Source organism: Pelodiscus sinensis, chromosome 18, assembly GCF_049634645.1.
Source record: "Pelodiscus sinensis isolate JC-2024 chromosome 18, ASM4963464v1, whole genome shotgun sequence".
Lineage (NCBI taxonomy): Eukaryota > Metazoa > Chordata > Testudines > Trionychidae > Pelodiscus > Pelodiscus sinensis.
This window is the reverse complement of record NC_134728.1, coordinates 1715697-1740293: the sequence shown is the minus strand read 5'-3', so window position 1 is coordinate 1740293 and position 24597 is coordinate 1715697. Positions and strand designations below refer to the sequence as shown.

Here is a 24597-nt window from a genome sequence, read left to right as displayed (position 1 = left end):
GTCTCAAACTTTATTTTCATAAGATGCCAGAAATAATGTGTGAACTGTGTACATATCACTTGATTGATATAGAAACATTAATACTTCTGTTCCATTCTGTGTACAGCCTAGCATTGTACAACTTTTTGACTACTGGTCTGCAGCTGCTCATGAGAACTGGTTAGGCTAGCACATACTTGTGTATTGTGAATTATTCCTTGGCATTTTATTAATCAAAACTGAATCTCATTTCTCACATTGTTTGGCTTTATGCTTCTCTGGAGAACCCTCAGTCATCTTTAGTCTGCACTAGCCTACTCTGTCTACAAAACTTTTCACTTTATTCTTTTTACCACCTTAGCTGTTTTATGTAATTCATTAGTTCTCTGGGAAGCTGGGCTGAACTCTGCATGGACTAGCATTCTTTTAGGACCGATCTGTGCTTGAAAGCGACTCAGAATGCCGAAGGTTTGGTTTAAAGTGCAAGAGTTTCTCCTGATGAATTGTGGCCCTCTGATTCCAGAGAGAACCTCGTTTCAATTAATCTTAATCCAAGGCACTTGTTTAAATTTTGGAATACAAATGTCAACATAGCTATTCATGAGTAACTCCATGCATAGGGAAGTCCTTAGTTGGGACAGAAGCTCACCACTTAAAAACCAGGGGTCTCAAAAGGATGGGGGGTAAAAACCAGGGGTCTCAAAAGGATGGGGGGTAGACTACACAAACCTACGTAGCTTAGCTTTTAAGCTGGTTCCCCATAAGCACTGAATTTGTGGGGGGTGCTGCCTGCTCCCCACCTCTGTGCTGCTGCCTTTGATAGGCAACAGGATGGAGGATGAGGCAGGGTAGGTGAGAACTGGTACACGTGGGAAGTTTTGTGGATGCCAGTGCGGCTCCTGTCTGCAGGGAGCTGGGATCCCCAGACAGGGGCTGCCTCTGTCAGCAGTGGGCCCTGGCTCAATGAGGACAGAGGCTGCTCTGTGGGATGCTGGCTCAGCCTCTATGGCGCTCAGAGAACTGTCCACCCCATGGATAGGGACTGCTGCTGCCCCATGCCACTGCCTCTATCAGATGCAGCCATGCAGGGCAGCAGATGGGACTGACTCCTCTAATACAGAGGTAGCAGCACGGAGTGGCAGGCGGGCTCCCCCAGAGTGGTTCCCAGAGCACTGGCTGCTGGTCTCACCCCATGGACTATAAATAATCATGTAACACTAAGTTCATGTGGTTATGCTAGTCAATTAATTGACATCTAACATCCCTAGGGCTCAAACTCCATTTACATTGGGACCAGTGTCAGTCTTCAAATGCTAGTGGGCACCATGTCAGCACTTCAAGGGGTGGGGTGGTTACTGCATGTTCTGCCCATGTGTTCCTCAGCCCTGCCTGCTGCCCCTGAGTTATTTAACCCCCATCCCTGGGAATTCTGACACCACCACAGTGAAAGTGGCTCCTGGCTTCTAGCTCTGCCATTGCTGGCACATCCCTGTGGCTCAGGAGAGGCATGTGCAGAGCCATCCTGTTCATAGGACTGTTCAGCATGGCTGCCTCAGGCCCAGTGCTTTGGGGGCCCCTGCAGCAGCCACTCCAATTGTCCTATAGACAGGATGGTCCCATGTATGCAGGTTTGGCTGGGGCCAGCAGCAGGGGTCACCTCCCCACCCCCCCCAGCTGCAGGAGCTGCGGAGAAGTAGAACTACACAGCAGCTTGCTCCGCTGCCATTTTCCAAGCAAGCCTATGTTAGGGTGCTCTTCTTTCTGTTGCTGTGGTGAAGTGGCATTACCAGGGTGTTCTGGGAGATGGTGGCAGAGCAGAGGCAGCTGGGGTGCTCACTTTCCTGCTGGTCCCTGCATCCCTGGGTGGAGTAGTCTTGAAGGAAGGTTTTGGGGGGGAGGGGTAGAGGGCAGGGCAGAGTTGGAAAGGGGTAAGGTGTGGGCAGAACGGGCTGGATGGGGGGGAGAGAGGGTTACAGGGACTCATAGGCCAGCAGCCATGAGCTGGCTGGATTTTGGAAATGCTGGGCTTCAAAAGGCCTGTGGGGTATGACTCAAGACCCCTGACTTATTCTTGTCCTGTTAGGTACTCTGTGAAGTGCAGTTTTGTAACTAACCATATGCATCATTCACAAATGTAGCATGCTGGTCAACTCTTTGAGCTGACCTTGAAGGAGAATTTAGCAAGGTAGATTGTGCCCCATGCCTGGCACCATACAAACTGTCCTTTGAAAATGGTATCAGCAGGTCACTTTCCCAATGCTAATCACATGGGTGAAGAAATTGTCCAATTCTGCTACTTAACAAATGTCTTAAAGGGACAGATTGCAGTGGGATGCAAGCCTTTATGCCAATCATGTGTCCATGTGAACTGTGCAAGACAAACTCCTCTTGGTTATGAATACGAGAATGAAAGTTTCTAGGGAACTGTCCAAATTGTCTTAAACTCACTAATTTGCCTAGGCTCAAATAGCAGAGTCTAGAGCTCAAACTGATGTTACTAGAATGGCATCTCAAAGTTGTGCACTGCTAGTCTGCTATAAACCTGACTCACTTTGGGAATGGACAGTGTGGGGAATGAGAAGAGCCATAAATGCCAATTTGAGGTAACTGTTAGAGAAGGAAATGGCATATCTCAATCTCACTGGAGGCAAATTAGCAGCTCCCTACTGGTTTTCTAAGAAACATGAGGCATACTATGTACAACTGGGAAAACATTCCCCCTTCATTAATGCTTGTCTGACTCTTCGCTTTGCCATATAAATTTGCAAAACATGTGCACTTCTAATTCAATAACTGCCTCCCCATTATCAGGGAACATGCTCTAGATTCTCACAGTAAAAACAGAAGTAACTTGGCTTCACAGTGAGGTGTTATAACTTTTCAGCAGTCTGGCACTGGAATCTTGCATTGGATACAAATATTTGTGAAATGTGATGCCTGGTGCTCCAGCTTGGCAGATTGGCTTGTTTGGAGGGGGTGGGAAAAGAATCCAGATGACGCACTTGACTTAAAAAAAAAAAAAAAAGCTAGTAGTGTTGACAGAAACCCAATCCTGATTAAGAGTAGGAGGAAGGCATCTGATTCCAGCCATGTTTCTGTCTCAGTTACAGTTGGTTTTGGCCATGGCTTGCTTTTCTGCTTGCCTCTTATCAGTTTTTTAAGCTCTTGCCCTGACATTTCCACAATCATGTAGTTGACTCTTCTCTAATGACAATTTTCTCCCTAGCTACAGCAGTTTCATATGGGGGAACTGGAGGTTTCTCAAGTATGCAGTAAACTTTGGATGGGAGGACCCACGAGTTGTAAATTACAATGGCACCTGCTAATAGTATTCTGATTTATGCTCAGACAAACCTGCCTGCTGAATGGAGCCAACCTTTTTTAGGCGTGTGTGTGTGTGTGTGTGTGTGTGTGTGTGTGTGTGTGTGTGTGTGTTGCTCTAGACTGAAACATACTTGACTTGTTTAAGCAGCAAAATGGTCTGTTCAACTTCTGGTGGTTGAGAATATTGCCTGCCTCAGAAGTGGTTGTGTTCGTATATAGCAAATGGCTAAGATTCCCACCCCCACACAGTCTCGCAGCTTATTGTCCTAATGTTTGCATTACACCATACTATGAGCTGTGATGAAAGTGGCCAATGTCTTGTATGCAAAAAGTTAAAAGGTTGCATTGTAAAATTGTAACTTCAATCTTGGTTTTCTCGTGTCCCTGAGTCTAATATTGTCACTTAAACTTGAAGCGTTGTATCATGTCTCCAACTTCTATTGCAGTTGAAGTTGGAACTACTTTTGCTGACTGTCAGTACTGCTTTGGCATCCTGCATACACAGACAAACTTGTGGGAGCAGTGATGTGGCATTCTCCATGGGTTTATATTGGTGACCTGTACAAATGCTTAACTAGCTATTGCAGCATCTGTTTCTGTAGTTTAGTAATTAAACATTGTACGAGGGCATGGCTGTACTGAGTGAATGTTGCATGCTGAGTACTTTAACAGAGATGCTAATGCTACAAGATGGTAGCAGAATTCCAAAGTTGGTTGTTGGCCACCCTAAAGTGTAGGGTTTCCCTTTATCTGAATTAAGAGCATGACTTTAAAAAAAAAAAAACCATTGCCAGCAATGAATGGAAAAATCTTTGTCTTAAATGTGGGTGGTGCTAGGTAAAGATGTAAGTTTAACTGGCTAACCAATAACTAGGGGTATAATCTAGTTGAGTAATCTTTTGCTTATCGGTTCTAGGTAATACTATAGACTAAAAACCTCCCCCTCCCCTACTGCCAGTACATTTTTTAGCAGGCTGGCCACCAGCCCAGCTCAGTTCCGGCTTGCACTCGGTCTGGGAGCTCAGATCTTTCCCACACCCTCCCCACCCCAGACAGGGGCTGCTGCCACCCTGTGATGCTGCCTCCTTTGAGAGGCAGCAGCACAGGGTGACAGGCAACCTGTCCATGAGGGGAGCTAGTTTTTAAATAGGCTCCCTTTGTGGACCAGCTCCAACTGGCATCCCATGCTGCTGCCTCTACAGCAATAGCAGTGCAGAGTGGCAGGGGCTCCTTGGGAGTGGGGCTGAAGTGCACTGACTGGCCCCAGTAGTTGAGTAACCGATAACTCATTAGGTTCATCGACTGCTCAGTTGACCATTACCTAACATCCCTACCAATAACTGATGCTTATTGGCTTTTTGTTACTAATTGAACTCTACCTCCTTGGAGCCAGCTACTGGCTCTGCAATACGAACCCACTCCTAATGCACACTGGCTGCCAGCCTTGCTGTGCAATACAACTTCTGAGGAGAGCACAGTGTTTGGAATTGTCCCCAAGTATAAGCCATTCAGTAATGTTCAGGGACTTCTCCTATATTCAAGTGGCAGGATTCTTCCAAAGCTTTCTAAAGAGGGTAACTATTTAAATAAGCACTTTTTATTTAAAAATAAATAAGGCAGCCTTGGAAAGGGTTCAGAAAAGGGCAACTAAAATGATGAGGGGTTTGGAACAGGTCTCATATGAAGAGAGGTTAAAACCGTGGTCCCCAACACAGTGCCCGCGGGCGCCATGGCGCCCGCGGGGGCATTTCCATGCGCCCGCCAGGTGCTCTGGGCTGGCCTGGCACCGGGCGCATGGTGGGGGGAGCGCCAGCCCCGGGCGCGCGGCGCTTGGCAGGGGGAGCGCCGGCCCCGGGCATGCAGCTATGGCGGGGAGGGGGCCAGCCCCGGGCGCGCAGTTATGGGGGCGCGCGGCGCATGGCGGGGGGAGCGCCGGGCGCGCGGCGCATGGCGGGGGGAGCGCCGGGCGCGCGGCGCATGGCGGGGGGAGCGCCGGCCCCGGGCGCATGGCGGGGGGAGCGCCGGCCCCGGGCATGCAGTTATGGGGGGGGGCCGGGCACGCGGCGCATGGCGGGGGGAGCACCGCCCCCGGGCATGCAGCTATGGGGGGGAGGGGGCCGCCCCCGGGCATGCAGCTATGGGGGGGGCCACCCCTGGGGCGCAAGTGTCCCCGCCCCCTGGTGCCCGGCAGGCAAACGGCCACGCCCCCTGGCGCCCGACAACCTTGAAAGGTTGGGGACCACTGGGTTAAAACGACTGGGGCTTTTCAGTTGAGAAAAGAGGAGATTGAGTGGGGCTATGATAGAGGTCTCTAAAATCATGAGTGGTGTGGAGAAGGTGAATAACAAAGTTATTTTAGTTCCCATAATAGAAGAACTAGAGGACACCAAATGAAGTTAATGGGTTTCAGGTTTAAAACTAACAAAGTTCTTCACACAGCATGTAGTCAACCTGTGGAACTCCTTGCCAGAGGAGGCTGTGAAGGCTAGGACTATAACAGTTTAAAAAGAAGCTAGATAATGTTATGGAGGTTAGGTCCATACAAGGCTATTAGCCAGGGGATAGAAATGGTGTCCCTGGCCTCAGTTTGTCAGGGGCAGGAGAGGGATGATAGGAGACAAATCACTTGATCATTGTCTTCGGGCCTGTGACGGCACGTTGGGGGTCCCCGTCTCCTGCACCCCAAAATGGCACAAACAGACTGCACCAGCTGGTGGAATAGAGGAAGTTTATTGTCTCTCCAGGATACAGTACAGCACAGATGTAATCTGGTTAGAGCTGGGCTAGGATGCCTCAGGCCCCCTTGAGATGGGGGAGACCGGGCCCCTAAACTCCAGCCCCTTTCCCTAGGCTGTCTCCTCCATGCTCCCAGACAGCCACTAACCAACTCTCTTCCAGCCCTGCCCCCCAGCCAGGGCAGCATTCCACCTTCCTTTGTTCCTCTCCATGGGGGGTGTCTGGCCATACTGGTTTGCATAGTGACTCATCCTGTTTTGCTGGGTCGTGGTACCCACGGCAGCCAGTGGGGGTTACCCCAGAGCCAGCCGCATAGAAACCAGCCAGGTACCCCCACTACATCACAGGGCCACCCTCTCTGGGGCACCTGGTGCTGGCCACTGTTGGCAGACTGGTCTGACCCAGTACGGCCGTTCTTATGTTCTTATACCCTGACATGAAAAAAGATACAGCTGCTCTCGAGTGCTTGAGCCCAATTAGGCATCTTGCCTGCTACATTCTGTCCTTCTGTCTTTAGAGATGCTTGATACTGGTGGCTTTCAGGGTCGAACATTCCACTGCTCATTGTGTGGAGCGCTAACGAGTCTTGTAATTGAGAATACATAACCTAAACAAACTCTTTTCCCTGTGATAATATAGAACTGATTTGTGGCAGTCTCTGACCGACTTCTGCAGACGACTGCAGCAAAAAATGTCTAATGCAAGAGCTTATACCTATGATGCTGAAACCACCTTCATCAACTTTGAGACGCTTAAAGATGATGACCTGCAGAACGTAGATTCCTGGTTCGGTGAGTATCAGAGTTGGGCGACTGTCTGCTTTCTGCTGACGTGAGGCTTTGTGGAAGGTTAATCTCTCCACCTTACTAGGCCTGACTTCTATAGCAAGTAGGTTATGCTGACTTGTGCTGTAAACTGACTAAAATCCAAGTACAGTGAAGTTCTATCCCTGATTAAGAACTAGCGAGTTGATGACAGGCTTAACTAACATCATAATTACTTGCATACCATGTGGTTTTGTTATAGGTGCTTAATATAGAATATGTGTTGACAGTGTTTACTCTTTCACAGACCTGAAAGCAAGCATAGAGAATGTCCCTCCTGCGGAGAACATGGCAACAGGCTTGTGCTGCAAGATAGACTTTGAAAAGTCTAATCTTCCACAAGCTATTGTTTCACCAATGGTCAAATCCAGTAAGTTGGCACAATTCTGAAAATAACCTCCATTCACTAAAACAGGGTGCTCAGACGTCATTGTACCCAACCCAATTCTCACAATAAAAAAAATACAATCGCTGATGTCTGAGCGACACTGACCTGAGCGGGAGGCCAAAGACTGAGTCCCACCACTCTGGGGGATGGATATGGGGCCACAGCTCAAGCTCTCTGGTTTTGGCCCTGGGTAGTGGACTTCAGTCCTGGGCCCCAGCAAGTCTGTCAGCTGTTGCAACCCACTTTAGCATCCCAACCCATAGTTTGAGAACTCTTGCACTAGAAGATGAGACACTAACACCAAGTGACATAATGGCTAAGTCCAAGCACGATTCTGAGTTTATGGCCTTCTCAGAAGCTTGCAGACTTACCAGTCTTGTCATGAGCAAAGTTTTAGAAATGCACTGAGGTACGAAATTTCTTCCTGCCTTGTTAGATTTATCTTCTGAGCAGACTCTGGATTCAGTCCTGCCTCTCCACTGTTCAGCTTTGAGAGATCTCTCAAACCCTTTTGCTTCTGGGGTTCTGTTCAACTTTTTTCTTTTGTTTACAATCTAGCATCAGAACTCAACTGAAGTGATTTATAGAAAGCTATGCTGTCTTGGGCAGGTGTAAAATTTTAACCTTATAAACACACTTTCTAGAGTAATATTATTCCCCTGTTGATGGGGTCTGGGAAATGCTACCAATAGACTGCCTCCAGAAAAGTGTGGAATATCCTAGTTTTGGAACTCTTCATAGGACTGGAAGGGACCTTAAGAGGTCATCAAATCCAGTCTCCTACAAGGAGCGCAGGAGTAAGTATTGTCTAGACCAGTGATGGACAACCTAGGCTAGCTGGCCGCATGACAGGCCTTGCTTCATCTCAATGGGCTGCAAGACTGTCGTAACCAAGTTGGTCTCCCAGGATAACCTAGTTTTGCTAACTGCATTTGCATACCTAGAATTTGCAGTTTGTGCTGACTGAACCATAGCAGCACTTTGGATGCAGAGGGAGTACACAGGCTGTTATAAGCAACTAGCATACACCTCCCTTCATATAAAGCAAGTGTAAGTGTCACTTTAATACTGCCAAGAAAAAGCTACACAGATGTAATCAAATTCTACTGGTTTACTGTTGCCTGTGTGCAGGGTTAAGAAAATGTCTCACGGCCTACACCTAGAATATCATTAGGCCACAGGTTGCCCACCGCTGATTTAGACCATCCCTTGGGTGTTTTAACATGCTGAGATTCCATAATCTCCCCAGGCAATTTATTCTAGTGCTTAACCACCCGGACAGGTAGGAAGCTTTTCCTCATGTCCAACCTAAACATCCCTTGCTGCAATTTAAACCCATTGCTGCTTGTCCTGTCCTTAAAGTTAAGAACAATTTTTCTTCTTCCTTGTAACAACCTTTTAGGTACTTGAAAGCAGTTGTCCCCTCTGGAGTCTCTCCAGACTGAACAAGCCCAACTTTTTTCCAGTTTTGCCTCATAGGTCATGTTTTCTTGACCATTAATTGTTGTTGCTCCTTTCTGGACAGTATCTTTAGTCCTCATCTTTATTGAAGTGACACCCAGAGCTACTCTGGTTGAGGCTACTCAGTGCCGTTTAGCCACTGAAAGCTCTTTAGTGTAGTTATAGCCTTCACTTTCTCAAAAGCAGATACTAGCTTCCCTGTCTCTTCATGTAGGTGAAAACCATAAGATGGAGGGAGAAATGGGGCAGCCAAAGCAGAACATTGTTGGCTCGCTAGCAGCCTGGAGAGTCCAATCAGAAAATGCTTCAGCTCCTGCTCTTTCCGGGGCTTCTCAAAGGTAAGAAAGCGTGTCTGCTTAACCAAGCCCCATGTGAAGCCTGGTGATGACTGTTACCTGCATGCCCAAGATGTGTGCTGAGCTAGCTGAGTGGTAATGGCATACCATATCCCCTCTTCATGAAGGTCCTGTTTTGATAGAACTGGAGATTGGCATAGTCTTCACCCACTACATGCAGCGGCACAAAGCCCTTGTGTAGCCCAGGTTGCAAGTGAGCCTTAGGGTACGTCTAGACTAAATGCCTCTGATTAGGTTTTCAATTAGCATTGTAACAATTAACTGCTGTTAGTCTCCTCTGAAGCAGGTCTGTATATAGTGCCGTCTGAATTTGTGACTTACTAGCAGATATTGAAATAGGTTGTATGGAACTGTCTCTTCTTCCTGAAGATCACATGGGAGAGCTGACTCAATTTTTTGCTTCAGGACACGATCCAAAAGACTCTCCTCACAGCAGAAGAATGCCCAGCAACGCCAACAGCAAGCCAGAATCAGAGAGAGATGCCCAGTCCCATCCACCAAGGAGGAAGATCCACCCACCAAAAAACAGAAAATGTACATTGCCAGAGTTGTCTTTGGGGCTGAGGGCGGGAGAGCTGCTATTTCTCTCCAGTTCAGAGACCATGCTTCTGAATAAGTTCCATCCTAGATGAGGTGGACTTGGAGGCTTAGGTAGAAGTGGTGGAGATCTGGTTCACAATATCAATCCCATAACACAGGAATCTGGTGACGTGGGTTTTTTCCAAATGTAAGTAGGCTTGCTGGTGTGAAGGTGTGAGGAGAAAGTGAGTCATGCAGTTTTGTGCACTAATTAAGCACAGGGCCCAGAATGATAGTGAATTCTCTCACTTCATTCATGCTGCCCATGAGGGTGGAGATGAGCAATTCTGAACTAGGAAAGGAGAATGTTTCTCCAATCCTGCTTATATAGGACTCCACTTGGTGCAAAATCCTAGCATATAGAACACAATACATTAGACAATTGCCACTGGATGGGAATGGGATTATGCCTCAAATAGGAAGGGACTACTAACAGGATCTAGATCACAGCCCTTCCAGGAAGGCAAAGCTAAATTCTGAAACTTCAGTAATTAGTCTTCCCTTCTGCAGCTTTAACAGAGTACCAGGGAAAGCTGTGCCAGCCAGTATGGCCAGGTAAGGCTCTTCCTTGGGTTATCTTCAGATCAGTGGTGAAGGTTTGGAATGCCCAGAGCATGTTGGTGAGAGCTTAAATGGGTTTTCATTGAACACTGGTATCCAAGCATGTGTTGATCTTTATCTATTTTTGTTGCTCTAGGTCTAGCAGAGAGAAATTGACTGGGAATGATCTCTGTTCTGAAGTGCCACTGAACAGAGAACGCTCCCCTGCCAGACCCAAGGGCAAGCTGACCATGCCTGAAACACCAACAATACTGAAGTATGTAGCTTTCCAGTGGAGGAACAGTCTCTTGTGCTAGTAGCTATAAATATAAAACATAGCCATTTAAGGAAAGCTTTGTCACTAAGCTCTCTAGTGTCACTATAGCCTTAACTTGATGTCAAGTCTTACTATTTTGGGGGCAGTGGGAGAAGCAATGTGCCTGCAAGTATTCTGAGCATGTATGCAGTAATCCTCAGGTACAAAAGGGAAGGTGGCAGCCTTTTAGGTACCCAAGTCTCTAGATGTGTACTCCTTGAGATACAAAATCAGACATAGCTAGCCAAAAACTTAGGTGTTATCCTGTTAAACATGAGATTTAGATTTCTTCTGCACTGAATTTACAATTCTGTTTTGCCAGCTGTCCCACCTGATGTGAGGTGGGACTGCACTATCAAATAGACGTGGGAAGCTGTGCTGGTTGAGAGCATATAGGTTTGGTAGGGGGGGGTTAGTGTCTCCCAGGGCTACCGAAAGAGCAGGCAAACCTCCTACAAACTTGTGGAAACCACTCACTCCTCTCTGCCTCTGCCATATTTCATTCCTTCAGAAGGAAGAATCTGTCTGGGAAGCCCAAGAGCACAGAAGAACAAGAGCTGGAAAAAACAAAGCAATTGCAGCAAGAGATAATGGAGCTGCGCAAAAGAAATGAAGAGTTCCTGAAAGCATCTATTGCTGGCTTAGGTAGGTCTAACTCTGGATTCCTTTCTGCACTATCCCACCGTTCAGATCATAAAGATGAGTATCAGCATGCACAGTACCACCTCCCCGATGTGGGCACTGCACATGTAAACTAAAGACAGTCACTATGACTAAAAGTAAAAACTGAGGCAAGAACACATCCATGAAAGTGGAAATTAAACCGACTGAGGAAAATAGAGCCTGCTCTGTCAAGTGAAGTCTAAAGTAATTAGAGCAAAAACTGAGGTCTACCAAAGATGCAAAGTAACAGCAAAAGTTTTAAATACATCAGAAGCACAAAACCAGGGGTGGAGAACCTAAGGCCCAGAGCCTGGATCCAGCCCCCAAGGCTTGGGGACTCCCCCAACAGCATGCTGGTGCTCCAGCCTTATGCCCCCACCCTCTGCAGTGCCCCCTATGGGGCTGGAGCGCTAGCAGAGGCTCCCTTCTGTGTGGGGAGGAGCCCCAAGCCTTGTGGGCCAGTCAGGTGAGCCAGAGCTCGATCTGATCCATGGACTCTGCCTGGTCTGGGGAGGGAGAAGCTCTGATGTTGCTGTTGCTGCTCCCACACCCACCCTTGGCTGGTGCAGTAAAGCACTGCCTGGAGGCTTCCCCCTCAGTCTAATAGCCAGGACCCACCTCCCCGGCTCTGTTATGTGAAGGGGATGTGGGGGAGTTTCTCCTCAGTCGGGCCATGTCCATGGTGGGAGGGGTTCAGGTTTTTCCTATGGGTCAGTGTCCCCAACCCAAAATAGTTCCACATCCCTGCAGTAGACTCTCAACATGCTAAAGCACAGTTTCTCAACCTTTTTAAAGTACCACCTTTTTAAAAAGTACGCCCAGCCCATGCACTCTAACCCATACCTCTCCTCCCCCGGAGCCAGGCACTGGACATGTGGTAACCCTGCCTTTGAAGTGCCCACTCCCACCGCCCAGCCCAGCCTCGGCAGCTTGTCTGCAGGGAGTAAGTGGCCCACTCAGTACCTGGTTCGCTGCCTGGAGCTGTGCATTCCCACCCCAGCCTGGCACCCCTAGTGTGGCACCCGGGGGCAATTTCCCCACCACCCTCCCTATGCCACTGATGCAGGGGTCCTTTGGAACAAAGCTTATTGTGCTGCTTCACTGCCTTTTAGCTTCTCTCTGCAGCGCCACGGGGAAGGGGCAGTGGGGATGCATTGCACTGAACTGCTGGTGGGGTGCAAGTAATGCACATCTCCAGGTTCAGCCCCCTCCCCTCTGGGGCACCCCAGGGAGGCTGCCTGAGAGGAAACTAATTAGGGGAGGTGATCATGGAAGTTTCTTTCTCCTCTCCACCCAAATCCAACCCCTAACTTGGAACTGCCCTGGGTATCACTAGAGCTGCCACAGCCACACGCTTTTCCCACCAGGTGCTGGGCTGTGTGCACAGAGTGGCTGTTAACATCCAGGCGCATGGTTCTGAATGGTCAACTTGACCAGCATGTGCCATCACCTCTTCCCTGATCCCCTTTGCAGGGCAAAATCCTGGATGTTTTTTGCCAAACTTCACTTGTTTCACTTTTAATAATTTCCATTTGCTTTAGTACTTGTGTTGGTGGGGGGCTGGTGTCCTCTTGCAGATGTAAGTTTACCAGGTATGTGTCAGGTCTCTGCACCATGTAGCAGACCAGTATGTCCACAGCCAGGGCTCAACAAGCTATGTAATCTACTTAGCTGTGGCCAGAGCTGGGTTCTGGTGATCTGCGCGTGCACAGATCGCCAGACAGCGTGGCTGGTGAGCGGGGCTCGGTGAGCCCTGGCCATGACTAAATAGAGAGACCTCCACAGACTTTTTTCCACATGTTTCCAGAGCCACATTAAATGGCATATGTAAAGGGTATTGGGGCCCCAAATCTACTTGGAAGCAAAACATTACTATATTATGAGGAAATAAAGGGCTGAAGATGGCTTTGTAGGCCTATAGAATGCATATAACTCCATAGAAAGCTCAGGCTTTGGATGAGCATAAACTGTATCCATCTCAAGGGGTGGTTTTCTTTTCTTTTTATTAAAGGACAACCTGTAAAGGCGGCAAAAGGCCAGGTAACACAGCCAGTTGACTTCCACTTCTGTTCTGACGAGAGGATTAAGCAGCGCACGGAAAGCCAGCCTGTGAACGAATACAAGGAGCTGGATTTTGCTGCTGCCCTGAGAAAGCACCCTCCATCTCCGGTGAGGAAACAGCAGAGGACGCTACCAGATCTAAATCTATTGTTGGCTGGCTCTTCCTGCTGTATTGTTTGCTGATGTGGGGTTTGTTGGTTGTGAAAGCAAGAAGTCATGTGGGATGTGACAGACTAATAGAAGTGCTGTGACTTTTATGGTGTATCCCCATGGTAGCTGTCAGCATCTCAACAGGGTTCCAGTCTGGCTCATCAGAGCTTGTAGTAAGTGGACTCTGGAATTCTATCTGCTACTCCAATAGATTGAGTTCCCATGAGGCTCCTAAAAGACTCTTCTGAAAATGTGGTATGACTTCCCCTTCAGCTCTGCGGCAAGAATTAAGCCTCCATTCCTAACAGATGTTAACATGTAGACCATTACATGATTAACAAACCCAGTCTTCTCGGTTAATCCTGTCAGCTAGATGCATTCCTCCACTCCTTGCTGCCTCAGCATCAGGGGCAGCAATGTAGGTGGAGGGAGGAGACGGTTAGCCTTGAGGAGTTGGCTTTTAAGTGGGCTCCCCAAGAGCACCAATCCTGTGGAGCTGCTTTCCCCCTTCCCTTACACACATTGCTGCCTCTGATAGGTGGGCGGAGAGGGGGTGCAAGCAGGAGATGGTACACATGGGAAGCCAGCGGTCAAGCGGGCTGCCTGCACATTGGATCCTGCTGAGCTGCCTCCCCCTCCACACTGCTGTCTCTCTAGGGATGTAATAGTATTGTCTGTTAACTGATGAGCAGAAACATAGGTTCATGCTATAGACAACATGCATTTAATTCTTCTCCCTCCTCCTCTTCCCGCCTCCCCTCCCGTGCTACTATACTTCTTAGCAGGCTGGCCAACAGCCTGGCTCAGTCCCAGCTTGTGCCAGGTCCATGAGCTCAGATGCCCCCAATACAGAGGCTGCTGCCTCTGATAGAGGCAGTAGTGCAGAGTGGCAGGGGATCCTCTGAAGTGGGGCCAAAGTGCACTAGCTACCGGGACTATAGAATAGTTGAATAACTGCTAAGAATTCATGAGGTGGATCAACTATTCAAGTAATCGATATTTAACATCCCTGCTCTGAGGCAGCAGGGGGAGGGGTTGAGCAGGGGCTGCTGCCATGGAGTAGCCTCTGTCTGGCAGGCCCAGCCTCACTGTGGGCAGAGGCAGCTGAGATACCAGCACAGCCTCTGCCCAAGAGGCACTCAGGGCCCACCTGCAGATGGGCGGCTGCTGCCTCTGTATTGGGCAGTAGGGTGGCAGGCACTTGGGTGTTCTATTTTGTGTGTGTGTGTGTGTGTGTGTGTAACTGGCTCCCACCTGCCGCCCTGCACTGCTGCCTCTGAGAACCAGCAGTGCAGGGTGGTGGGGGCTCCCCAGCAGTGGGGCTGAGCACACTGGCAGCCAGCCCCACCCCCAGGGGCTATCAAATAGTTGTGTAACCACTAACATTTGATGCAGTCTCTCAACTATTCAACTACACGTTCTCTAACATCTCTAGATTCCTTATCAGCAAGACTGTTAGTTCCTAGCCCTAGTAGGCATGTGACTAGGTGATGCTTACAGGGTAGTAATGGTTAACTGTTACCTGGGAGTAGTTCTCAGCCTGCAGCTGCTGGCTAAAACATATCGATCTCCTCCTGTAAGTATGTCCCAATCAGGTGGCATAGTGTTAAATGAAGGATTGTACAATACCTCCCTTGGATTTGTCACATGCTAAGCACGGACCCTTCCCCAACCTGCAGTCAGGTGGAAGTCTTACATGGCTATTGGCATGGAGTTTGGTGGGATGACTTGTTCAGATTTCTACAGTGACTAGTGACTTCTCTTTCCAGGCACGAGTGGCAAAAGGACCCACTATCCCGAAACCTTTCCATCTTTCCCAAGGCAACAAAAGGAAGTTTGAAGAAACTGTGTCCGAGTATGTCCCACTTGCTCAGCAAATTGTGAACTTCCAAAAGCGCACGCCCTCTCGTTACCACTTGAGGAGCAGGAGAACTGATGAAAGTAAGACTTGGCAAAGTGGGCTAGCTGTTAACTTGTACATGCAAGTAATAGGGGAGCAGGAAGCATAACTTGTTGAGGTTTTGCCTACTTGGCCAGGTTCTGTGTGAACGACCCTCTACTCAAATTGTCAGTTTCAGCTCTAGCTATTAATTGCTGGTTTCTATGGCTTGGATTTGTAGGTCCGTGTCCAGTTAAGTCACTGAAGAGCAAGCTTACGCAGCCCAAAACTCCGCTGCTTCAGACAAATCAGCGCTGCCGACCTGTGACGTGTAAGAGTGCAGCAGAGCTGGAGGCGGAGGAAGTGGAGAAGATACAACAGTAAGTAGAAGTGTTTAGACACTGAAATATCTGTGTCCAAAGTCTCAATGTGTAAACCCGTCACTTCTGAGGAACATGGGCTTGTGTATATAGATTTAAAGCAAGGGGGAAATAGGAGTGATCATTTAATGTAGATATGAAAATGATCTAGTTAATAAAAGGACAGTTGTGAAAGGAAAGGATTCAGCTCTTAGCCAAGAACAGTGAACGGGCCTGTGGTACCTTAGGGTATGTTTACACAATTTGCACTGTGCAAATTGCATATCTTATTTCAAATCCTATTTCAAAATAGCTTATTTTGAAACTGGGCACATCTACACAGCACCAAATTTCTATAACACTATTTCAAGCCATCCCTTATTCCTTGTCCAAGGTTTACCAGGATGGCAAAATAGCACACCCGCCCATTATTTCAAAATAATGGGCAACTTGTGTAGCTCAAACTTTCATGGGTAAAACCCTGGAAAGTTCATGATATATTTGTTAGCCTCCAAGGTGCCACAAGATTGCGCACTGTTTTAAGTTAGACTTAACATGGCTATCCTACTGAGATGCTTAGTCAAAAGTATGGCTAAGTATACACTTGCTAACTTTAGCTGTCAGGTTTTTGTGCAAAAACCTCACTAGCCTCTTCCCTGGCAATCCACGTTTTGCCCTAAAATTGCGTTTCAATGCAAAAATAAAATGAACCCCACAAGCCTCTTCTGCATTGGTGTTCCAGTGAAGACTCAGTTGCTTTTACTAGTGCTACATTTTTAAAGTGCTACATTGTCCTGCATTTTGCTTCAACTACCCCAGACTAACACGGCTACATTTCTATTGCTTTTACTAGTCTAACTGCCCTCTAGAGTAGGGGTGGCCAACCAGTGAGATGAAGAGCAAAAATAGTGGTGGCTAGAGTGAACAGCCATGTAATTCTATATATCTATAGATATAGAAAGATCAACATAGTACACAATGTAGTGATAAAAATAACATTTCAGGACATTTTGGACAAAACCCAATAAAGTCTCCAGTCACTTAAATTCATGACCCGTCCACAGATCTTCAGAGAACTCGACAAGGAACAAACACCAAATTAAAGAGAACCTTTAAAATAGTCTCTCTAAAAAAACATTTAAAATACAAGGTGAGGATGCAACACAAGTGCCCTATTATGTCCTGTGACATTTTAAAAATTAAACTTAACAGAAGTAAATCAGCACAATTTGAAGTGCCTGTTTCACTCCAGCTTGTTGATCTCTGGTATGGTTTCCTTGGGTTTTTTTACTTAAGAAGATTGTGGCTTTTTTATGGTTCTAAAAGGTCAGGTCTGTCCTAGACTGCAAATGAGAGGTTCAAAAACCAGAAGGAAGGGACTCGTATCTCAGAATATTGCTTCAGCCTGGCAAACAATAGCTTTGAATTTTCTTTAGAGACAGTATAAACCAGGTACATGCTGATTCTCTCTCCTCTAACATGGAATTTAAATGACATTTGTATTGGCTGCCTTACTCTGCATCCACAAAGACTTTGAGTAAGGTGCTTCAGCTCTAACCCAATCCCCTTCTCTCCTGCCCCTGCTCCCCCATGCCTGGGTCCCAGAGCTGCCAGCACACACTTCTGCCTCCAGGCGCTGGGGTGTGCACAGAGCAGCCAGCCATCAGCAGGCAGTGGGGCACAGCTCAGAACCAGCAGGAGCTGCATCTCTTCAGTCAAAGCCTTGTGGCTCGAGCCATGGGTTGGCCACCCTTGTAGAGCTGTCCCACAATGCAGAGTGGGTGTGGCTGCTCTTTGAAACTCTGCAGACCTGCCTGTTAGCTCCTTGGAACAGCTGGTGGTGTCACTGCTCTGGGACACAACAAATCATTTGAGGAATGCTGCTGCTACCTCCCACAATGCAAATGGAGTGGGGGGAGGGGCAGTGCTGAGGTGAGTGGTCTCTCCCTCTCCCTGCCTCAGGACTGGTTGCTTTCAGCAGTTCTCGCCTACCCAGAGCTGCCACAATTTGCTGTGTCCAGGAGCAGTGCATACTGGGATAGTTGCTCTTCATCCAAGATGCAAGTGCGTGCTGCATATATAAACCTGCTCTGTTGCCTGTGAAACCAGTGTGAACACAAACCAGCGCACTCAGACACAACTGTCAGTGGAAAACCTCTGCATAGGTCTATGTAGCCTTACTGGGAGTACCACTCGATTAAGCGAATACCATGCAGTACAAAACTGCAACCAGCCTTTTTGGTAGTTGGGGTCTAAAACCGTGTAGTCTCCATCTAGTGTCGGAGCTGTGCCTGGGGAGCACCAGGCTCAATGTGGTGAGTGACTCAGTTCATCCTTGCTGACTCGCAGTAAGGAAGTGGCCCTTTGCACAAGGTGAAACATGCAAGGTGCAACTCTCGGTCATTGTTGCTGATTTCTCCCGTTGAGGCAAGGCAGAAACTACTTGTGACTATTCTCTGCCTCGTTCTGTGTGTAGATACTTGTCCCTTTATTCTCCATGCAGGTACAAATTCAAAGCCCGAGAGCTGAATCCAAGAATCCTAGAGGGTGGGCCAATCTTACCCAACAAACCCCCAGTGAAAGAGCCCACACAGCCTGTTGGATTTGACTTGGAAATTGAGAAAAGGATTCAGGAGCGGGAGAGCAAGAAGCAGCAGCAGGAAGAGCACTTTGAATTCCGCTCCAGGCCATGTCCGGCTAAAATCTTGGAGGATGTGGTGGTAAGAACTCTTGCAACGCAAGCTCTGATCCAGAAGTGAGACCATCTGATGTGGTAGTAAGCTTCCATTTCAGAGCACACCTCTCCTCCTGTCCTGCAGTTAGTGTCTCAGACCTCTGCCTATCACTTCACATCAGGGAAAAGCTACAGTGGGTTAGTTGTGCCAGGCTGCTCCTGTGAAGTATCTTCTAATCAGGGCCAGATTGTCACTAACCTGACTGTCTCCTCCTTATGACAGGGTGTTCCAGAAAAGAAGCCCCTTCCAATTACAGTTCCAAAGTCTCCAGCATTTGCACTGAAGAACAGAGTCCGAATGCCTACTAAAGAAGAAAAGGTGACCAATTTGGAAGAGTTTTGGGGGCCATGGCATGTGGCAACTGGGAATAAGCTTCCTGTAGCTAACAAGCAACAGCTTCACAGGCAGTAATCGGGTTGAGAAGCTGCTCAACCACTTGGGGAAGAGACTAAGTGGAGAGAACTCCATTTAGCCCTTGTTATGGCCATTACTTCCCAAAGAGAAGCCCTTCTGTCTGCAGAGAAATCAGACCCTCTCCATGTCCTAGGACTTGAAGAGTGAAGGTTCTGTCTCTGTGTCTCTGTCTGTCTCTCTCTCTCTCTCTCTCTCTCTCTCTCTCTATATATATATATATATATATATATATATATATATATATAAAAATGCAAAAATCTTGCTTCTGCCCAAATAAACCTTCAGACTGATGCTAGCATTGTAGCTCTTTGTGTATCATGCCTGTTAGTAGGAGAGGAGGATTCCTGTCTTAAGCACCTCATTTTTAGCAACCCCAGGGATCTCTCTGCCAAAAGGCCTAAATCGGCCTCCAAGAACAACCTTAGTTGGGGTTCAGTGTTTCTCTTGTATTTCTCAGCCTGTCTCCTAATGCTGATATGCTTTTAGGGAGAGGAGGTGGTCCCCGTGATCAAGGCGAACATCATGCCACACTATGGCGTGCCTTTCAAACCTAAAGCCCCTGAGCAAAGGCATGTGGAAGTATGTCCCTTTTCTTTTGACTCACGTGACAGAGAGCGGTGGCTTCAAAAGGAGAAAAAAATAGAAGAGCTGCAGAAAGAGGAGGTAAGTGCTGGGGAACTTCTTGGATTGTTTCAAACTCTCTTGCCTACTGTGGGGCTTCATGTCCAAAACTGCTCGTGGCTGGCCAGATTGTACACCTTTTGGAAACCTACTTGTAGGGCCCTACCAAATTCACAGCTATGAAAAACACATGGACCATGAAATCTGGTCTCTTCATACAGTATAGGGCACTGGTTCTCAGACTTTGGTTTGTGGCCCACCCCTTCAACAATTCTTTCAGCAGGCCACCAGCCAGCTACCTATGACAAATCATGCGGGTAGAGGAGCTTGCCCACAGGAGTGGGCTGAGGGTTATGGAGGAGAGTGTTAGTGGGAGGGAGTGCAGGTGTGGGGTAGAGATGCAGGCTAGTGGGAGGGAGTGCAGGTGTGGGGTAGAGATGCAGGCTAGTGGGAGGGAGTGCAGGTGTGGGGTAGAGATGCAGGCTAGTGGCAAGAGGGGCATGGGAATACTTACCTGGTTCGGTACCTTCTGCTGCTCCCAGGTATCACCAAGGCTCATCCCATTGGCTGTGATTCCAGCCAATAGAAGCAACAGAGAATGCATGTAGGTGAACTGTTTCTTGTCTGCTGTTCTCCCCTGCCCCCCAGCCGACGGGGGGACGGACAGCAGAGTGCAGAGCTGCTTCCTTCCCTTGCAAGCTGGATCTAGCCTGTGAGGCTCAGCCCCCCTCTGCAGCAGAAGGCCAGCACTGTTGCTCCAACTTTGGGGCTGGAGCACCACCACAGGCTCCCCTTTGCAGGGGCACAAGCTCTGTGTCTGCAAGACAGCAGTGGTCTGCAGCCCCACACTGAACCACTGGCATAGCGTGAAAGCATCCAATTTTGCAGGGAAGACGTCAGTTTCTCAAATGGGGGTCCTATCCCAAAGGAAGTTGCAGGGGGTCTCAAGGTTATTTTTGAGGGTATTCTGGTATTTCCCTGCTTATTTCTGCACTGCCTTTAAAGCTGGGTGGCCAGAGCAGTGGCTCTAAAGGCAGTGCCCTGCCAGCAGCACAAAACTAGGGATGGGAATACTATACTATGCCATGCCAACCATCCTCCTGAGCTGTTGCTTTCAGCTGGGTGGCTGGGGAGTGGCAGCTGCTACTGAGGGCTCAGCTCAGCAGTAAGGGTACAATACCATGCCATCCTTCTGGACTCCCAGCTCAGCACAGAAGTAAGGGTTGCAGTGCTTCACCCCCCCACAATAGCCTTGTGAACCCCCCACAGACAAGGCTCCTTTTTTGCATCAGAACCCCAATACTTAAAACATCATGAAATGTGCTATTTATACTTAAAATCCCATGATGGAAATTGACCAGAATGGACCATGAACTTGGATTTCAAGAGTGCTAAAGAATCAGTGAGATTTTTCTCTTCCCCCTCCCCCAATGGTTCTCTAGGGAATATCTTTACTCCAGAACTGGGGGGCATGCCTCCCTGGGAGCATGAAGAAATTCCAGGGGAGGGGGATGCAAGGCAACCCAGCTCCAGTCAAGCCCACCCCAAGTTTTGCTGCAACTTTTTTCAGCCCTGGTCAGTTGCTTTTTTGCTCGAGTTTTGCTGCTATTTTTTGTGGGGTGCCCCTGAGGGTTTCCTCATCAAAGGGGGTGATGCTGAAGTTTGGGAACCACTGCTCTAGAAAGTCTTCCTGTGATGGTCGCTTCCCTTAAATCATTGGTGGAAAATGGCATTCCTGCTTTTCTCCTTTCCGGCCCAACATTCCGTGGAAGCATATAAACTGCCATCCTTACTGGATCAGTGCATTGGGCTGTGTGGTCTGGGGGGCAGTAATATAGATGCTTTGAGGAAAGTATAAAATCTTTAAAAGGTAGTTATGCAGAGACATGCCTTAAAGCAAGCTGTTGCTTACCCCTCATTGGTCTCTTTCCTGAAGCAGGCAGACCTTCTGTTCCTTCACCCTTAGTTATCTTTTTAATCGCTAATACTACACAGCTGGATAGCCATAGCCATGTAAATGATCATTCCTCTTGAACGGGCTAAATTCCTGAGTTTTCAACAGTACCTAAGGGACTTAGATGTGCAGTTCCCATTGGAAATTCAGTAGGGGTGGGACACTTAACTCCTTAATGTTCTCTGAAAATCCTGCCAAAGCTCCAGTTGGGTTTCCCTCAGTTTCAAATTTGCTACCTGAAAAGTAAGGGTTGATCTTAATCCAAGCAGGACATCTTGCAAAACAGTCTCAACATTCAGGCTTGACTTTTTTTTGTAGATGCCAAAGTTCAAAGCACTCCCCCTGCCTCATTTTGACCACATCAACTTGCCAGAAAAAAAGGTGAAGAACCCAACCCAACCAGAACCCTTCCATCTGCAAACAGACGAACGGGGAGCAACTAAGTTGCAGAATTGGCAGCATCAGGTAGGACTAGTGGAGCGGCAACTGTCTCTCTCCAAGGTTTAGTCACATGGTAGCATACTGGTAATAGTTGGCCCAGTGAATTATCCTGCCTTCAGTGCAAGTCTTCACAGACCTTTGGTATTGTAAAGAGCACCCCGGAATTGCTGTCTCCCTGGATGGCTGAGAGGCTGGAGTGCTCCTGTGGTCTTTGATGTTGGAAGTACAAGTGCTGGCTGTACTAAAACTGACCACTTGCGTCTGAAGCTGTTCTCCAGCCAGCTCACTGTACAAATACCACAAACTGCTTGGCGGCTTTTGGGTTTCAACTCTCCATATTCAGATGCAGAACTGTCTGCCTGAAGTCTAACCTTTGTTCTCAGTGCAGCAGGGAGTGGGGTGTATCTCAGTTACTCAGCTCCTGATGGGACCCCTCTTTCTCCCTGCAGGTCGAAGAAGACCTGAAACGGCAGAAAGAGGCAGCATGTTTCAAAGCGAATCCAAACACTGTTGTGCACCAGGAGCCTTTTGTACCAAAGAAGGATGTCAAGCCAATATCAGGTGGAGTTGCATGAACTCACTGTGCTGGCTTGCTGGCAATCCAGGGCTGACGCAGTTCAACAGCCCCTATGCACCGGGAAAACCTCCGACGCCTTTTTAGTATCAACGTCACTAGTCATGCTTGTGCAATACTTAGTCAACAAATCCTCTGAGTCCAGAGGGGAGGGGGGTTGCTTCCTCTTCTGCTCTAACATGGCAGCTGCGTTAACAGCTTTGCAGTTGGCAGATAATGGTTACTAGTTTGGGATAAGGGTAGGGAGCATGCAAGGAGCTCCCTGTGGAGACAGCTGACACTTCCGTAGCAGCTGCCAGCCTTCCCTTTCCCTTTATGAAGGGGGGGGGGGGGGGGGAGGCTTAGTTTGTGGGAACTGGAGCTTTGTCTTCTCGCTAACATACAATCGTCCCCTTTAAAAGCCTGTTTGTAAACAAGTCTTCCAAGAAGCACCCTAGACCAGGGGTTCCCAAACTGATGTTCATGCCTGGGGCTATGCAAGACGTCTCTGGGGTGGAAGAGAGAAATGGGGTACAGCGGATTGTGTTTGTGCATTTTCACACTAGGCAGGTCTGCTAAATCTTTACTTCTGTGGGAATTTGTTGTATAAACTGGTAGTGTACTAGGACAGAGCCATCCTTTCCAATCACTGTAAAGCATGGTTCAGTTGAAATATGGACAGATGGCTGACAGGTAGCTTTTAAGAACACAAAGTATCGGTGAAGCAGCTGTGGGTAGCAAAGTTTGGGAACCTCTGTCCAGACTGATCACCTACATTCATTGCCCCATTGTTGATTGGACTCTGTATCAGCATCCCAAATGCACATAAGCGTCTCTTCCTTAATCCTAAGCGCTTCCACTAATCTACTTAAAGCATGGACCTCTAGAGAGGCCGCTTCCGTCTAACCCTGATGTAGTTGTGCTTGGATGACTGTTGCACCAACATTCCCTGTGTTTCTAAACTTAGAGAGCCTTTCTGGTTCCGTAGTTCCCGAAAGATTTGAATTGGCAACAGAGAAAAGAGCAAAGGACCGCCAAGAATTTGAAAAGCACCTGGCCAAGTTGGAAACTGAAAGAGAGAGGCTTCAGAAGAAGGCCCAGCAGCAGGAAGCCGAACAGGAGAAGAAAGAACTTGCCAAGCTGAGACAAGAACTGGTAAGTGGGCGGGCTAGTCAGTCAGGGCCAGAGCACTGACTGGGCCTATGAACTTATGTCTTAGGCATGCAGCAGCCAACCGCAGCGCTGGGTTGGGCCCAGTGCCCCACTGGGCTAAAAGCCATTCCTCCTTGGGATGTTCCTGATCCTTGTGCCGCTTGAGAGCTACCTGGCAATCAGCACTTAAGGCACCTATGGTACATGTGTACAGCTTGAATTGAAGAGCAAAACACAAGCCTGTTCTAAACATGCACCCGCTGTTGCTTAGGGTGTAGTACATCTTCCACTAGCAGCACAGTCGTTACTTAGCTCCCAAACACATCCCAGATTTCATCAGATGGCTGCTGCACTATACTCTAACTGAATGAGTGTGTGTAAGCCCCATAGTAACTGACCATTCTGTCCTTTTTGTCTCTGGAGGTACACAAGGCCAACCCAGTTCGTAAGTACCGCAGTCAGGACACGAAGCCAAGTGACCGGCCTCTCACCATGCCAAAGTCTCCGAACTTTTCAGACCGATTTCGATGCTGAGATGCACCAACGTGTAGATAGGAGCAATCTCTTCCCAGTGTCCTGGGTGCAGAGGCAGATATTTTTTCCTTTTAACTTGGAACTCTTAATGTCAGATTCCATTACTTTATATTAAGTAGTGTTAACCATTTCATGGAGGCAAATGGCTGAAATGTGCTCTGGATGGAGATCACCAGTCATGTGGCTTCACGCAACATGTAGAAATCTTAATTTTAAAGACTGAGTCATGTTTTGATAGTATACCCGAATAAACTATTTTGCACACATTAATAAAAGGGTTTTGCTCTTGGGTATTTTTGTGGAAGAGGTTCAGATGCCTTGGATTCAGTTGGTACACACCAGTCAGATGTAGATTCTGGAAAATGAGGTGGCTATGGTGGCTTTAAAAAATACTTCATTGCCAGCTGTGAGCTTCAGTATGAATGATTCAATGATGCCTTGGTTTGTAGACCCTGAAACTGTAGCTGAGGTATGAACTGCCCCATTCATTTCAGTGGGTGCTCAGATGCTTAAAGGGCAAGACTTAGAGCAAACAGTTAGCAAAGCAATGAGGGGGGGAGGATCATAGTGTATATCTC

At 48.0% G+C, this 24597-nt stretch overlaps 1 protein-coding gene across 5 annotated transcripts in view; it reads left to right on the top strand.

Annotated features, from left to right (window-relative positions):
- TPX2 (TPX2 microtubule nucleation factor) overlaps positions 1-24289 on the top strand; it is a 29985-nt gene extending 5696 nt beyond the window's left edge. For 2 of the 5 annotated variants that reach the window (XM_075900862.1, XM_075900863.1), the window contains exons 2-18: positions 6679-6830; positions 7111-7233; positions 8927-9050; positions 9474-9602; positions 10158-10202; positions 10345-10464; positions 11015-11148; positions 13178-13335; positions 15147-15318; positions 15498-15636; positions 18119-18335; positions 18573-18668; positions 19251-19427; positions 21658-21804; positions 22230-22341; positions 23301-23488; positions 23909-24289. In XM_075900862.1, the coding sequence (XP_075756977.1) occupies positions 6731-6830; positions 7111-7233; positions 8927-9050; positions 9474-9602; positions 10158-10202; positions 10345-10464; positions 11015-11148; positions 13178-13335; positions 15147-15318; positions 15498-15636; positions 18119-18335; positions 18573-18668; positions 19251-19427; positions 21658-21804; positions 22230-22341; positions 23301-23488; positions 23909-24019 (2292 nt within the window). In that variant the 5' untranslated portion in view covers positions 6679-6730 and the 3' untranslated portion in view covers positions 24020-24289. The remainder of the gene's footprint in view (positions 1-6678; positions 6831-7110; positions 7234-8926; positions 9051-9473; positions 9603-10157; positions 10203-10344; positions 10465-11014; positions 11149-13177; positions 13336-15146; positions 15319-15497; positions 15637-18118; positions 18336-18572; positions 18669-19250; positions 19428-21657; positions 21805-22229; positions 22342-23300; positions 23489-23908) is intronic. The other 3 variants (XM_075900864.1, XM_075900866.1, XM_075900865.1) reach the window with 3 other exon arrangements.
- Positions 24290-24597: the final 308 nt, after the last annotated feature.